This window comes from Eubalaena glacialis, chromosome 4, assembly GCF_028564815.1.
Source record: "Eubalaena glacialis isolate mEubGla1 chromosome 4, mEubGla1.1.hap2.+ XY, whole genome shotgun sequence".
NCBI lineage: Eukaryota > Metazoa > Chordata > Mammalia > Artiodactyla > Balaenidae > Eubalaena > Eubalaena glacialis.
Window position 1 is genome coordinate 836,737 of NC_083719.1, and position 16,584 is coordinate 853,320.

Consider the following 16,584-nt stretch of genomic DNA (forward strand, 5'->3'; position numbering starts at 1 on the left):
TGCGCTACCCAGGGCGTTTCTCTAACAAAACCCCATCCACCTGACCCCTCAAGACTGTGATGACTTAGGCTTCAATACCAGACGCAGGCATTTTAAGAACAGTCCTGGCCTGAGAGATTCTTTAAATTTGCTCCTTTTAACAAACATATGGACAAACCACATCACACGTTCATTTCCGGGAATGGGGTAAACGCCAGCATCTGAAACCTTACATGTTATACCAGATCAAAAAAAGTGTTACAGCCAGAGAAATTTATTTTAAAATAGAAACATACATACATTAAGCCTTAAAATAGTCAAATTTTAAACAAAAAGGAAAAAAGCCATTTGATCCCAGAGTCTGCACGGAATGGATTCAGAGACGTCTGATATCCCCTCAAGGACTGTTTACAGACCCCGAGACGACTCCCCCGGGTGGGGGCAGGGCAGTGACGGCGCAGCCCCCGCCAGCACCGGACGCTCCCGCAACCATGGCCACCGGACAGACGTCCACGCGGGCGGCGGCGGCAGGGCTGCCGGGCTGCCAGCTCCCGTCGGACACAGCGTGTCGGAACCCGGGGACGTGAGGGACATTCGGGGTTTTGGCAACGCAGGGGCGTGACGTCAGGAGGTTCCACCAAAGCCTCCGCGCGGCTGCGAGCAGCCAGGGTCGGGCTCAGTCTGCGTGGGGTTTCCGCTGGGGGTTCCCCTCGTAGGACTCCCCGAACTCGTTCACTCTGCTCTTATCCACGGGATAAAGCCTGCAACGAGACCACGCGTGCGTCACGCCAGCTGGTTTGGACAGGCGCATGCGCGTGTCCTGGGCACTCGACGGCCAAGACCCGGACGGTCGGTTCTCCACGGGAGAGGTGCGTGCGGGTTGGCCTCGTGCCCTCCTAACGTTCTTGTGATGGTCAGGCCAGAGCTCTGCTCTCGAGGCCGATGAGAGGACGAGGACAGTGATGGCCAGGGAGAGGCAGGGCTGGGACACGTCCACAGGGGACCTGAGCCCGGGCCCCCGCCGTGCAGCACCGAGCTGAGGCAGCTCCTCCGGCGGGCTCCGCTGAACAGCAGCTGCAAGCGACCCTCCCGCCGCAGGAGAGCCGTGCGCTCGAGGGGCGATCGAATCAGACAGAAAGCAGCGCTCCGGCACCAGAGCGCCAGGCCCCATCCGCCACCCGCAAATCTCTCCCCGCAGGACCAGGCGTGGGTCTGCGGCCCGAGCGAGTCCACTGGGGCAGCAGCGCCTCAGGCCGGCACTCACCATCGCTGGTAAAGGTACACGAGAAACACCACGTCGTCCCTGAAGCAGGCCAGCCGGTGGGAGGTGGGCATGGTGATGATGAAGGCGAACACGTCGTCAATGAAGGTGTTGAAGGCCTGCGGGCGGGCGAGGCCGTGAGACAGGGCCCCAGTGCCCACCCGGACCACCCAGGCACGCGGTCTCGTCCCTGCACTCGCGCCGCCCACAGTGACCTCAGAGCCACCACATGAAGCAGGAGCCAGCTGGGGGGGGAGGGCTGACGCCCAGGGTACCCCCTTGCACAGACCCCAAGGCCCAGCGTCCCACCTGCTCTCCGCACACGGGACCCAGGAGCACCACCCGGGAGCCTGGCTATCACGGTGCCGGCCTGCCCGAGAACGGCCAGTCGGTTCCGAAGACAGGAGGATGTTCTAACCGTTCCCCCACCCCAATGCCGCTCGCTCTAGTTCACAGCCAACAGCACCGGAGGGCCGTGTGGTCCCCGCCTGTGTGTGGGGGACAGGCCATGACGCACCAAGACAGCCCTCGGCCAGCCCGGCCCCGGGAAACTGGACCCGCCGTCTGGGTGGACACGGACCCAGCACCCCAGACACTGGCCACCGGGTCAAGGGCATCTGCCTGCTCTCTGATTCGTGTTGGCAAGAAGCAGCACGGCTCTAACTCGGAGAACACCTTGTGCCGCTGTGACAAAGAAGCGTGGCCTTTCAGAGTCGCCGCAGGGCACTCTATGTCTTAAAGGAGCCCCTGACGCTGTTCTACAGAAGGGCCGCCTGATGCATGGCCCAGCCTGACGACAAGTCCCCGAGGGCCCTGTGCAGGCGAGGCGCTGACCTTGTAGGTGAAGGCCTTCCAGGGCAGGTGAGCCACCGACTTCATCTGGGGACAGGGAGACAGAGCACATCAGGGGCGGCACGGGGACGCGGGGGGCGGCACGGGGACGCGGGGACGCGTCTTACCTTGTAGTTCACGAAGAGCTGGGGCAACATGAAGAGGAAGCCAAAGGCATAGACTCCTGAGGAGACAGACGCGGCGTGGAGACGTGCCGTGCTCGGGCCTGCGGCCGCCCCCCAGGCTTCACAACCACCTGACACCCCACGCCTGAGAGCCCCGTCCTGCGGTGAACCACCCGCCTCCCGCCCGCGGGGCTGAGACAGGGCCCCTGTCCACACCGGTGAACGCGGCAGCCCGCGAGCCCGGCCCTGTCGGCCTGCAGAGCGGCAGCGCGGTCAGGGCGAGCCCAGTGGGCGGGCGCTCCTCCCAGGACACAGGGCTGGGGGCTGGAGCTCTGGGGTGCCCTAAGACAGCGGGGTTCACTGCCCGCACCCAACCATCCCACGGAGAGCACACCGCCCACGGCCAGTCCCGCAGGCCCAGCAGGCAACACGGGGCCCGGAGAGGAGAGCACGGGGCAGGGCGGGGCCTGACGGGGACCTCTCACCACACCGGGCCACGCAGCGGTGGGACAAAGTGACCCGCTGCAAACGCTGTCTCTGAGACGGGAGACCCAGGACTCACCGTTGACGAAGCTGCTGACCAACCAGGAGTACCAGCTGGAAGGGAGGAGCGGGTGATGGCGGAGGCCGCAGGCCCCGGCGCTGGTCTCTGCTAACCGCCGAGCCCCACACACGCCCGCACGCCCTCCAGCGCCAGCACCAGGGCTGGGGTCTGCCCCCCACAGCCCCGGGACGCTGCGGGCTGGCCGGGGGCGACCTGCACGGGGAGCGGCTTCCCAGGAGCCCTCACCAAGGTGAGGGCAGAGACTCGGCACCTACGGACTTTCCTTCACGACTTCCAGTGAGACGGGAAACCACGGATGCCCGTGGACGCCTCGGCCCCTCTGGCCCCGGGCAGTGTGTTCAAGCCCGAGGCCTGCTCCCGTGAGCGCTCCGGACCCCGCAAGGACCAGAGAGGGCCGCGCAGAGCAAGCAGCGGCGGGCGGGCCCAGGACTGCGGCCCAGGGACGTCCCCGTGCCGGCCCCACTGCCGGCCCAGTCAGGGACCCTGGGCTCTGGCTGAAGAGTAGTGGCGTGACGTCCTACCTCTTATATCTGACGTTCAGCAGAGAATAGACGGCGCCCCCGATGCACAGAGGGTAAAGGAGATACGACAAGTATTTCATGGCCTACGGGGAACAGAAAACGTCCAGTAAGACCCCACCATCAAACCTGCGGAAACTTTATTGATGGAACTCGCTAACAAAAAGGGAAAAACACGCAGGACGTTTAGGGCAGCGAAGCTAGTCTGTATGGAGGATGTGTGTCGGTGAGCATTTGTGCAAACCCCACAGAACGTCCACCATGAAGACCGCACAGCAGAGATAACAGTAACAATACCGGCCCGCGAAAAACAGCCAAACTGACAGACCAACCCAGGGCAGAGCAATGACTAAATGTCTTGGAAAGAACTCTGTAGAAATGCTCCCAGAACTCCGAGTTTAGGGCTGCCTTCCAACTAACGCAGTGCATCACCCTTAATTCTGATTTGAACTTTATCAAAAACCCAATAAAAACTGGGATGCAGTCGATGCCCATTAAACCAGAACATAAAAGCATTCCTGCTCGGGAAACGTGTGTTAAATCAAAATGAAAACCACAGCTCCCCTCGGCAAGGGGAGTCCGATGGCCTAGGACGCAGAGCCTGTGGGGTCACCACGTCTCAGGGACAGAGGCTCAGCTCGCAGCCCCACCCACCGGGAATAAGCCATCTCCCGGTGGTATAGCACTCAGCACGGGCGCCTGCAGGGGCTGGGAAACAGGGAAGCCCCTGGGCTCCCTCCCGGGTCAGAAACCCCAGGCAGGCAGGCCGGCTCCCTGGGGGCCTTGGCTCCAGGACACAGTTTCTCCACGGGGACGGCTGCAGCCAGGACACCACCTCCAGGCAGGCACGCGTGCCCCAGACCACCGCTCACCTGAGTGTCGTACTCCTCCGTTCTCCTTTCAGATTCACTGTAAGTACCAAACTGCAACGAAATTCAATACAACCACGTTACATCGCGGCCAAGGCAGGCATCTGGGCTCAGCTTGGCTGCCATGGCAGGAGGGACCGGGCTGCAGGCTGAGAGGCAGGAACGCTCAGCCCAGGCGTGGCAGCCCCCCCGCTTCAGAGCCGGGGGCGCAGAGGACCCGATGGCCGCAACCCGCGAGCCCCACCGCGTGGGACACAAGGCGGAAGCAGGCCCATCAACCTGCGCTTCACTCCCCGCGCTGCTTCCTGTTCCCAGTTCCGTGGAGTTCCGCAGGGAAGACACTGCTCTTAAATCAAAGTGGATTCACCAGGCTGACTCAGATCAAGGGAAGCTGCACCCCGTCTGCGAGTGACCTGCCTTTGACCTGGAAACCTGGAGCGTCATAAACCCCAAGGCCCGTCACAGGAAGCAGTGAGCTGCCCGACCGTAAACCTCACACTGACGCCCGAGCCCCCGCCCGCATCTACCCAGGAAACTCCACACCAAAGGACAACTCTTCGGGAAGCTAGCAACTGTGCTGTCACGCGGCGGCATCACACCCCCGCAGGAGTGGCGAGTACCACCCGAGCCTGGCCGACCAGCGTCCTGTCTGCTCACGGAGGTGGCGGTGCTGCGCAGCGTGCTCGGTGCTGGGTCTACGACTGGGGACCCCGGGTGCATCAGAGCCGAGGAGGCTCGTGGGCAGAGCTGCAGAGAGGTGCGGTGACCCGCCCACTCGCCCCGAGACGCCCCTGCGTCTCCCCGCTGCTCTGCAGGTGACAACCTGCTCTCGGGGTAGGAAGGTCAGCAACGTGACCACGTGACGATCACCTGCCCTCACGGAGACCTGCATCTCATCAGGACGCAACTAGGAAGCACATCAGCAGTCAACCTGCACGAGCAGACTGGCCGAAACACGAAGAAGGTGGGCTGGGAGAAGCGGAAGGAGGTGACAGATCCCCAAGAGGACGCGGCTGGGTCCCTACCTGAAACGTGGGCCTCAGGCCTCTCCAGATGACAGTCATCTTCAAGGCCTTTTTCACTTTCCACAGCTGAGAAGTTAAAAACCCCACACGTCAGGTTCCAGGACCAGGGAGAAGCCAGGACCCGCGGCTCGGATGGCGACTGACCAGGGCGTCGGCCGCTCAGGCCCCTCACACCCCAGCGCAGCCCGGCCACTCAGCTACCACTGCTCCTCACGCTTGCCGGCGGGTACGCCCCGGGACGGCCCCCCGGTCTCCAGCCCACACCCGCCCAGTCTGTCCGCCCACGTGGACCCGACCACCTCCCCGGGACCACCGAGATGGCGCCGGTCAGGCCGTCCCCCGCCCAGCCCACCTGCACTGACGCCCCACCCCGCCTGTCTCCAGATTCGCCCTGGCACCTTCCTTCCGCTCCCCGGGGGACCCCAAGCCCCACGCCCTGCTGTGGCCGGGTCTCTCCAGGACCCTCCCTAAAGTGGCACCTGCACCACAGCCGTGAGGTCGGCTCCGCATGGTGACTAGTGCTCAGAGGGGGGTCCCGCCAGCACTTCCTTGATGGGCGGTGCCAGCGCAGCCCCCAACCCGACAGCCGTGTGAGCCAGTGCCCACTGGCAGGGGCCCTGGAATACGACCACGGCTGAGGGTCCCAGTCAGGGTGGTGCCAGAGGCCTGCCGCCCCCTCCACTGCCCCTGCATCACGCGTTCTGCTTCGCACGGCGTCCAGCGCAGCAAGGGCTGCACGGGCTTCAGCCACCGTGTCAGCACATCCCACGGACGGACGAGACAAGCTGAAGCTTCTGGGCCACGAGACACGTGGAGGCGTCGGCAGCTCTGCCCGAGAAGCCGCGGCGGCCGCGCCCTCGCCCTGCTGCCGGGCCGGCGGCCGCTCCTTGGGCAGTGACACGGGTCCCGACTGCGCCGAGCGCTTGGGCCCCGGAACCCCAGACACGCGCTCAGACCGGCGCCCCGGCGGGCAGCTCACCTCGATGGCAGCTCCGATGCCCGCGGGAACCAGCACCAGCAGGCTCGTCTGCTCGTCCAGCAGGAACAGGAAGATGACCACGGTGCTGAAGCAGCGCCAGAGCACTGGGGAGAAACCGGGCTGTGCTGAGGCCGGGGAACTGCCCCGCTGTGCCTCGCCCACAGCCCCCTCGCGCACCAGCTCCCTAACCGCTTCTCCCGCTTTGTCCACTAAAAAGGAACCGCGGACCACAGGCGGCGACGGGAAATGCAAAATGATTACAAAAGGCTACGGACCCAACAGAAGGCAACCTCGGCAGGTGAACGCGTGTAAGTTACACTTACAGGCACAAAAGGCACAGAAGGCGTGCTACGAAAACGGGTTCCTGACAGGGATCCTGCACCCTAACCCCAGGCTCTCCTGCTTTCACACTGGCCCTGCGGTGCCTGCATCTGTCCTTTACAAGCTGCACTTCGTCCTTTCAGGTTGTGCTTTAGGAGATGCCACAGCCGTGGAAACACTCCCTGTAGGGCGCTCCCCGCCAGGAGCTCAGGCCCCGGGGCCCACAAGCCCCACTCGTGCCACAGCCTGAAAAGGCCAGAGGAGGGGGCAGGAGGGCTCAGCGAGGGACCCTGCCCTCCAAGGAAGCCAGAGGTCAGGACAGAAGACCCTGAGACACGGACTCTGGACTCGGGGGCCAACCCAGCATCCCAGACCACCCACTTGGGTGTCACTTCCGCAGGAGGAAAAGAACCGTCTCTTGCTGGAGACCCAGCTTGGGAGCCGAGCAAGACTGTGAACCGACACAGACGGGCACTGAGAACCAGCATCCGTGTCACCTGCCCTCCATGGTCCCAGGCTTCCGTGACGCTCGCCACGACTGCGGAGACAGCACCCTCCCGGGTTGCTAGCACAGGGGATCTAAAAGCTCCTCCCGAACAAGAGCCACGTTGGCCACGGGTGATCACAAACTGTAGGTTTCAAAACGAGCTTTATCACCCATCTGTATCAGCCAGCGGTGGGACAGGTCCTGAGGACAGGGGCAAGTTCTGAGCGCACCTACCTGCTTTGGTGGACATTCCGATCATGCTCTTCTTTTTCTTCCAGAAACTGATGTCATTTTTAAACGCTAGAAAATCAAAAAGCAGCTGCAAAGAAAACAGGACAGCGATGAGCCCCTCAAGCTGTATAGACAAGCCCGGGCTCGACCTGAGATGCTGGCCTTTCAGTAACACCCGTGTCTCCCAGCACAGCTTTGGCGAGATCTGGCTTCACTGGCGGCCAATTCCCAGGCCCTGGGAACCGGCTGCAGCTTGACGCCCGTGCCTCGCGGCCTCACCCCCGCCCCCTGACCCCGAGCCCCCAGGCTGGCTTTCCCCAGCAGCCGCCAGCCGCTGTGTCTAACAGGGATTCTCCCGGCAGGGCTGATCCGTCACTCTCTGAACTGCCACACCATACCACCCACAAGGAAAGGCTTATTTTGCAAAGTCATTCGTTGATCTCACTGGTTTTGGATTTGCTTTCAAAACAGCTTCCAAAAGCAGCAGACGAAGCCCCAGGTCCTTCAACTGGTTGGTGCACGAGGTGCAGACCCTCTCCTGAGCGGGGGAGGGGGGCAGGCCCCGCTGAGGACCCAGGAGCACTCACGTGGAACGCGGCCACGAAGAAGGTCAGCGCTAAGAAATACAAGTTGGTGTCGACGAAAATCCCTTTCACTTCGTCAGCGTCCTTCTCTGAAAACCCTGCAAAGGACCGAGACCCTGCATGAGACGGACGCCGCCAACCCCACACCAGAGCCCTGGCAAGGCGACATCTCATCAGCAGGAAGAGCTCCTCGGGCCAAACGTGGCCTTTCAAGGGGGACGATCTCACAGGAGGAATGGAAGCCGGGCTCCGGGGCTCCCGGGCTGGACTGACCCCCTGAACCCAGGGCGCCCGCCCAGCGGCCTCACCGAACTGCTGCAGCGAGTACACGGCGTCCTGCATGTGGATCCAGAAGCGCAGCCGCCCCAGTGAGATCTTGTCATAGGACACGGTGAGGGGCAGCTCGGTGGTGGAGCGGTTGATGACCTGCGGGGAGGGCGCCGTGAGAGCCCAGCCCCACGCACGCTGCTCGGACCCAAGGCCAAGTCTCCCCTGCCCTCCCCTCCCGTGGGGCCCCAGTCCCAGCCGTCCTCGCAGCACCGGCAGGGCGCCCCCCCACCAGGAAGCCCTGGCACCCTGACCTCCCGCCCACTACCCGGGCCCTACGCATCTCTCGCGACCACAGCCCCAGGCGCTGGCGCCTCCTGGGCAGGAGCTGGGGGCCCACTCGAGCGGCCGAGCCGAGCACAGGCCCGAGGGAGCCCTGGCTACTCACCATGAGATCCCTGACCCGGTTGCTGAGCTGGTCGATGAACAGGATGGGCAGGTAGTGCACCGCCTCCCCCAGCTGGATCCTGGGGGTCGGAGCCGTTTCAAGGTCACCGCGAGCTCCCGTGCCCCCAGGACTGAAGGCAGCCCCAAGACGCGGGGTTGCCTCACAGAACTCATCCCCCCGCATCTTCAGCGGCTTCTGGTCACAACAGTCCCAGGACACGCCTGCCCAGGGCAGCAGGGACGCCATGAGCTACGTTCTTCCCCTGCACAGCTGCCACCAGGAGGAGGTGGGTAAGGAGGTGGGCACCAGGCACACAGTGGGACACCATTCAGGACGCGAGGGGAAGCAAGGGGCCGCGGGGGCGCCCACACGGGGCAGCCCGCGACGTGCTGAGAAGTGAATAGCCATCTACCCTCCACGCCTGGCTTTCACTCCATGACCCTTCTGTGCCTTTCACACCCTCAACCGTGTGAATGTATCACGTGTTTAGAAATTAGACGTTAGTTTTATAAAAGGGAAAACCTCATGACACCACCACAGGACCCACTGAAAACTGAAAAAGGAAACAATTCTCATCAGAGCCATTTCTAGGTGCTATGTGACGACCCAGCGACACGTTGTGATCTCACAGGGGGGCTCCCTGAAGTGTAGAGACACGAGATCATCTACGTCAGTCAATTTTAACAGTCATGCTTACGATAGCAAGTGATGGGAACAGAACAACCTAACAATCAATTTTTAAGCAAAGGTAATCGAGTCAGAGCTAACAGGACGCAGACAGGACAGAACCTCCTGTGCAGGGTGCAGAGTGACAGGGTCTCATCAAGGCTCTCCATTTTCTCTTCCAGCTTTCGCCAAGAGCAAAGGGCAAGATGACTGCCTGCCGTGTCATCGTTTCCCTTCCATGTCCTGGCGGCAGCCGTGATCAGCAAGACCCCCAGGGAGGAGGGACAGGCTGGGGTGCTTCAGGAAGCACCCCAGGCCCCTCGTCACAGACAGGGCTCAGGAATGCGGGTGCGGCCCATCTGCTTTAGGATTCTGGCCGGCCACGATCCCTCCACCCCTCACCCACCAGGTCACCCCTTTGCTGTCCGCTCAGGGAGTGAACGAGCGATGCGCAAAGCCGGGCAAGTGAACGTGAACTACGGTGGCCTTCCCACCGTCTGGGCCTCAGCTCAGCGGCCAGACCAGCGGCACTTACATCTTCATGTACCGATGCACGTCTGCGGGCAGGGAGGCCCCGTCAAAGACGAAGTCATCCACCATCACGTTCAGGGTCAGCCTTGGTCTCCAGTGAGACACGGGTTCGTCCAGGGCACTTGTTGGCCTCTTCTCAGCCTCGATCTGCTGCTACACGTAAGGGCTGACTTAGCGGGAAAAGACCAAGGCTGGGGCGGGAGGGGCCGGGGGGGTCTGAGGCAGCAGGGCGCTGGCACCTTCATCTGGGAACAGCCCACGAGCCGAGAGCGCAACCGTAAGCAGGGCCAGCGGGGCCTGGGAGGACCCACGGCTGCCAGCTCCCCGACTCTCATACCCGCACTTCCTTCTCGCAACAGACGCCAAAGGGGTGCTGTTTCGCACCATGGGGTCCTGGATCTCACTGCCTCCTGTTTCGGGCCCTTGTCCGGAGCAGGGATCCCGAGAAGGACGAGCCTCCGGCACATTTGCAGGAGGTGCTGGAGCTGAGAGCCCCGCACTCTGCAAGGAGGCTGAAGGGAGGTGCTTCTACACCAGCTCCACCCAGCTGTCTGGAAAGGGGCATGTCCACGTCTAGGGAACAAGCCTAAAGCTACAGAACTCAGAAACAAACTCTGCCCGGCTGGGAAATCTTGATTTCAGATCTAACTGAGAAGCTCTGTGAACCGTGTCATTCTATATTAATATTTATCTCCTCCCTAAAACTACAATTTAACCCTAATATTTACACTAAAGACAGCCTTCCAAGGAGTAACGATAGCTAACGTTTATTCAGCACCTGTAAGTTCCAGAGACTCCTTCCACCCTTCACACCACTGCCTGGCACCCCAGAAAGGCCCATGAGGCAGTGTCCTGCGGTCCCCAGGGGAACAGAACTGAGGGGTCTTTCCAAGGACACACACGAGACAGCTGCAGACACATCCCGGAAAGCTGCTGCCCCTGGCGTGGATGACTTCCCTTGCATTCAACGCGGACCTGAATACCAGGATCTCTCTGTCCCACCCTCCACTGCGGCAATGACCGCGTATGTGATCTCCGGCCTTTCGCTGTACGTACAGCTTTCCATGGGTGTACAAGACACAATCTGCACACACACCTTTTTCGTAACTTCGAGTTACATCCTTAGAATAAATATTCAAGCGTTGTCCTGTCCCACACACAGCGCAGTGTCCCCCACCTCTAAGTTTTGACTGCAGCTGAGCTCTGCGGAAGGGCTGCCCTGGACCCACTGGGGTGCACACACGCTCCCTGGGGGCTGAGAGGTCCTGTGGCCTGAGAAGGAATCTGGGTAAAGAAAGTCACTGAACAGGCTTCCCTGGCAATCCAGTGGTTAAGACTCCATGCTTCCACTACAAGGGGCACGGGTTCGACCCCTGGTTGGGGAACTAAGATCCCGCATGCCACACGGCACAATCAGAAAAAATAAAACACAAAAATCACTGAACTACTTAAATTGCATGTCACTAATTTGACATAAATTTATTTGCAAACCCATGAGAAGTTACTGAGCTGAAAACGTATGTGCCAATAACATCTGATCGCTTCACTTCCCAGCAGTCAGTCTAGCGCCAGAGGCAAACTGTACATGCAGACATGTGTGTGTGAACTACAAGGGGGTCAGCAGGTTTCCTTCAGCCGGCACCACTCACCTGCGTGGCAGATTCCCCAGTGAGCAGGTTGACCTCTTCCGGTTTGGGGACCATGTAGGTGGTCAGTGGGCTCACCAGGTGCACCTGCTTCCCGTCGTGCCAGGGCAGGACGCCGGCGTGATGGACAAAGATGTAGGCATACAGCGTCCCGTTGTTCCTGGTTTTCTTTGGAACAGAAACATTGACCGTCCTGCAACAAAACAAATGATGATTTCAACCATGTACACATTATGTTGTGTGTGCACACAGAGTAGAGACCATGCAAACATTTCTATTAAAAATTTTGTTTCAAACCAAAGCCAACTAGTTTTGGCTGAGAAATACTAAAAACCAAACCCAGCTACCTGGATGTTACTGAAGTCCTGAGTGCGCACATTTATGGAACACAGCCTGAAAGCACGGCAGCTGCCCAAAAGCTGAAAGGCCTGCATTCCGGGCGCTGAGGTCACAGGCTAAGGGGCCCAACACCAAACGTGTGTGCCCCGCCCCCTGCCCCGCCCCTGTAGCAGCTCTCCGAGGGGCCATGGGCGGGCGGCTAGAGGATGTGTATCCTGCAAGACACCACGCATCCCGGTGCTCACTGTGACACCTCCCAGACAACCAAGAGGGAAGAAGAGAACTTGTGACAAACACATCATCTTTAAAATTAAACTTGCTAGAATTTAAGAAACTAGAACCATAGCTTAAATACAGCTTCAAAAACTCACTCTACAGACGTCAACGTTTATACTGCTTGCTCTGTTGTAAAGTTACATTTCACTTAATTATGATTTTCTGCTAAATTCTTCCCTCCGTCCCCCTCCCTTTTCCCTTCTAGATGACATAACTGAACCACTACTGCCAGGAAAACACAAGTTGTTTTCTGTGGGAAACTGCGTGTGTAAGCTCTGTTCCCCACGTAGTCCCCACCATAATCCCTACTCCTCTGGAAGCTCCCCAGGGCCGCACCGTATCCCACGGCTGTCAGATGCTGGGTAAGCTACTTCCTAAAGGACAAACTCGGCATCTGCTACTTTCAAGTAAAACAAAGTTTGCTTGTGTGCGTATCACACACGCCTGCAATGAAAACGCTCTACCATGCACGAGACGGCCGGTGATGCTGCCTCTCCATGGTACCCTCCTCACGTGCAGAACGCTGACCTGTCAACAATCTCAACGTCAACGACGCTTGCCTGTCACCCTGTCCACAAGCATACCTTTCAAATTTGGACTCCACGTCAAAGTCCTCCACGTTCAAGACCAGGTCCACGGTGTTCTCGGCACCCAGGTTGGACCGTGTGGTGGTGTACACGCTGAGCTGGAACAGACGTCAAGAAAGTCAGCTGGGCAAGGACCCTGTTAGAAAGCACACAGAGACCTGACCAGCCACACAGGGAAAGGTGCATCTTAACTCCCCAAGGGACACAACTCCGCCCGGTGACAGGAGGCTCTAGGACGCGCCTGCTGCAAAAGAACAACCTGCTAAAGTGTGTGGCTGGCTGATGAACGGGGCAGGGGTACAGGGACTCTGGACGCCTTGTGATGGGGTGAAGAGGGGCACGGGGGCCAGCGTGCGGGGTCAGGAGCTTTAGGATTCGGGGGCGGGAAGGAGAGGACTCAGCCCAACCCCGGTCAGGTTCAGGTGCGAAGGGCCCGGCCCCGCCCAGCCCGAGATCAGAGGTCAGGTGCGAAGCCCCGCGCTCACCTGCAGCTTGGGCCTCCGCGCCAGGTAGGGCTGGATGCAGTTGCCGTCGCCGGCGCACGGGCGGGTGTAGACGATGCCATACATGACCCAGCAGGTGTGCACCACGTACACCACGAACACGCCCACGACCAGGCTGGTGAAGGAGCTGCGGCCGCTCCACATGGCGCCGCCGCCGCCGCCGCCGCCGCCCGGCCCGCCTCGCAGCCGCAGGCCCCGCCGCCCGCCCGCCCGGCGCCCTGCCGGACGCTCCGGCCGCCGCCGCTCACGCGAGAGCCGCCGCGCGCCGCCGCCAACGCCGGGGAAAGAACGCGCCGCGCGCCGAGGGCCGCCAGCCTCCCCGCATGCTCCCGCCGCCGCCGCCGCCGCCGACCTGTCGCTCCGGGATTCGCCGGTGCGCCGCTTCCGGGCCCGCGCCGCCCGCCGGAAGTGGGCGCGCCGCGCGGCCCCCTGGGAAGCGTAGCCCCCCCCCCCCCGCCGCCGCGCACGCGCGCACGCCTGCGTGAGTGGCGCGGCGCTGACGTCACCCGCCTGCGCCGTCCTCCCGGCGTACCCCGCGGGCTCCGGGTGCTGGGAATTCGGCGGGTCCGAGGGCACCTATGGGGCGGGGGCGTCGGGAGGGCGGGGGCGCAGGGCTCCCCAGCGCCGCCCCCACCGGAGAAGCTGGAGGGACCCTCGCCCCCGGGTCAAACGGCGAGGCGGCGTGTGAATGCGGAGGAGCCGGGCTGGAGACGCGGAGGGAGTGTGCGCTGTTCTCAGCCTTTCTGAGTCTGGCGTTATGTCAACGTGAAAAATGGAAGAGAAAAGAAATAGGCTCACAAAAGTCAGCGACCCTTTCGTGTTGATTTCCGTCATCTTTAAATATGAACCCCCAGAGGGGCGCCTTTGAAGAAGAACACAGCATTTCTAAATGAAAGGCCGAGGCCCTTGTCAACGAAAGTAATCGATAAACAATCTATAATAAAAATAGAAAAGAGTTTTATTTGAGCCAAACTGAGGACTAGCCCAGAAGCCCGCTTACCAGGTTTCCCTGAGAAACTGCTCCGGATAAGCATGATTTTCAGCACAGTTTTATATCTTGTCAGAACAAAGAACATTAAACAAGTCAGAGATAACATTTCTTTAAGGTTTTAATAAAAAGAACAGATCAGCACGTACACAGCGAATCAGTATGGCCTTGGCGCCTAGGTAGGGCTTCTTATCATCAAAGGAGGACCAGCATTGGCGTCCCAGAAAGAGCGCCATTTAATCTTTTTTTTTTAACATGGACATTCTTGACTTATGGTCAATGTGTCCTTTTTTTCTAATAATTAGAGCAGATGTACAATGTATGTTTGACAGGCCACAAACAGGCTCTTTTAGTTAGCATCAAATTCAAGTTAATTCATGTATAAGCCAGAACGACTTCCCTATATCTCAATATGTGAACAGTTGTTTTTTTTTAAAATCACCCTCCAGTGCCTCCTAGGAGCCGAGGCTGCTGGGGGCTGGACCGGATCCTCAGTAGCTCCTGTTAGGGCCAGCTGCCCGCCCGCTAGCGGGAGAGCTCAGCTGGGGCTCCAGGGAGCGAGGGAACTCATTCCCCTTGTCCAGGCTTGATGGTGCTCATGTTTTCCTGTTGAAAGCTGCCCAGTTGGCCCCTGGAAGGGCACGTGCTCTTTCTGTTTGCATTAAAGAGTCCGTGGAATCAGGACCTTTGATTCATTGGAGCCTCCCATGCCCAGTGGCCGGCTCTCTGTGATGGAGAATGTGCCATCCTCATTTGCGTTTGCATCCACTTCTCTCCTCTCCTCTTTTCCTTCTGTCTCACAATCAAAAACATTGCTAAGCATTTATAGAAACAGTAGATGCTGTTAAAGACCCAATACATTGCTCAGGGCTTCAGAGAAGGGGGTGGGGGCTCGCTGAGTAGATGGGAGAGTGATTTGCTGCTGCAGAGACGGTGGAGGGATGGAGGCCTCCCAGGAGCAAGGCATCGGGGCAGAGTACAGCGGTGGCTCTGGGTCACCCCCCTGGGATATGGGTCAGAGACTTAGGGGCATCGGAGACTTTTCCCTGCCTCTTACACCCTCATGTACTCACCCTCCCCTGTAGCATCTTCTTGTGGCCATGTTGGCTTCAGCCATTGGAATAGGGTGTAGCTGGACCCCCGTCTCCACCTTCCCCTCCAGCCTGCTCCCTGTTCAGCACACCTGCCCTCCTGTTGGAAACCCTTTGCTGACTCCTGTTACCCTGAGTATAAAATCCATCCTCCTTAGCAGGCTTACCAGCCCTTTGCCCTCAGCTGTCATGCGCTGTCCTCCTGCCACACTTGGGGAACACCTACAGGGCTGGGCTGCTCCACACCCCGCAGCTTTGCCCTCGGTGCTCTACTCTGTGCAGCGGAGGAAGGCATGCTATAGGCCTGTCAGTCTGCAGGGAACAAAGGCCAGCTCCAGTTGTGTGAGCCTACGAGGGAATGGGTGGGGTACCCAGGGCAGGGCATCTCACGGCATCCAGAGGTCAGGATACAGCCGGGCTTCGGGGGGGGGGGGGCTCTGGGGTGCAGCTTCAGATCCCTCTCCCAATCTCGCAGACTGAGTTTTGATCCAGTTTGAACTCTGTTCCAGTTGCAGCTAGTTACTGTTCTGCAGGGAGGAGAACCGTCCCGCAGAGCTGGGTGTCCCGCTGTTTGTGTGTCCAGGAACTATGAAAAGGCCTTGGTGTGTGGGAGCTTGGGGCCCACACAGCTTCCAGACTCCAGGTCACGCCCTGTGTCGGATGCCCAGCCCTCCTGGTGAGGATGTGGCTCCCACGGGGTTCTCTTTTCCACCCACGAAAAATACTCAGTGTTGGAAAGTTACTCAAAACAGCTCTCCTGTTTCTGAGCGGCCCTCCTGGTGCTGGTTTGTAGGTGATATCTGGAGAACTTACTGTTGAGGGTGGGCATTTGGTTGGGGTCCCTCGAATGCTAATCACTTTCCTCCAGAGTGAGGCTTGTTCTCAGGGCCCCTCAAATGTCAGCCCCCGGGCGCTGTGTGAGATCAGAACTCCAGTGCTCACACACACACCACACAGGCCATCACAGCCGGTGCTCTGCGCTGTTTCCTCACGGGGTGGGGTCACCTGGAGAAAGAGGGGAAGCTGCTGCTGCGCCCAGGGCTGCAGGGAGCCCCCCCCCCCCGCCCAAGGGCCTTTCTTTACTTCATTCATGGTAATTCCCAAGTCGAGCGGACTCCTGGTATGATCCTAAGTTTTTATCTTATTTTTTGGCCCCAAGAACTACTCACTGCGCCCCCGAGGATGAATAACTGTGGACAGCCCTGGATGGAGGCCACAGACCCAGGTTCCCAGGATAAGGGAGGGGGCTGCCATCAGGGGGAGAAACCTCCTCCGTACCCCCTCACTTCCAGGCACGCAATCAAGTCCATTGTTATTTTTGCTTTAAACAGTGAACTATATTTTAAGTAAATTTAAAATGAGCAAAGATACATTTTATTTCTGTACATACACCTGTGCTCTTGGCTCTTGTGTACGTATCCTGGCTTCTAGCTGGTGTTTATTACTTTAGCCTCAGTAACTTCCGTT

At 59.8% G+C, this 16,584-nt stretch overlaps 1 protein-coding gene across 2 annotated transcripts; it reads right to left on the reverse strand.

Annotated features, from left to right (window-relative positions):
- Positions 1-237: 237 nt before the first annotated feature.
- Positions 238-13,229, reverse strand: CLPTM1L (CLPTM1 like). Of its 2 annotated transcripts, none has more exons than XM_061189103.1 (17): positions 13,021-13,229; positions 12,533-12,633; positions 11,337-11,526; positions 9,692-9,837; positions 8,491-8,569; positions 8,084-8,201; positions 7,779-7,873; positions 7,195-7,279; positions 6,153-6,256; positions 5,174-5,239; positions 4,152-4,202; positions 3,283-3,365; positions 2,759-2,793; positions 2,200-2,255; positions 2,075-2,119; positions 1,244-1,359; positions 238-740 (listed from the first exon to the last, which is right to left on the reverse strand). In XM_061189103.1, the coding sequence occupies exons 1-17, from the start codon at positions 13,180-13,182 to the stop codon at positions 656-658; spliced, it is 1,617 nt and encodes a 538-aa protein (XP_061045086.1). In that variant the 5' UTR covers positions 13,183-13,229; the 3' UTR covers positions 238-655. The 2 variants fall into 2 exon arrangements, with proteins under 2 accessions (XP_061045086.1, XP_061045085.1); XM_061189102.1 differs by having other exon boundaries at positions 9,692-9,840.
- Between the last annotated feature and the right edge of the window lie 3,355 nt (positions 13,230-16,584).

Coding starts and splice junctions, on each gene's coding strand:
- CLPTM1L (XM_061189102.1), bottom strand. CDS start 13,182: ATGTGGAGCGGCCGCAGCTCCTTCACCAGCCTGGTCGTGGGCGTGTTC. Junction 12,634..13,020: donor CGCGGAGGCCCAAGCTGCAG/GTGAGCGCGGGG, acceptor CGTCTGTTCCAG/CTCAGCGTGTACACCACCAC. Junction 4,203..5,173: donor GCCTGAGGCCCACGTTTCAG/GTAGGGACCCAG, acceptor ATTTCGTTGCAG/TTTGGTACTTACAGTGAATC.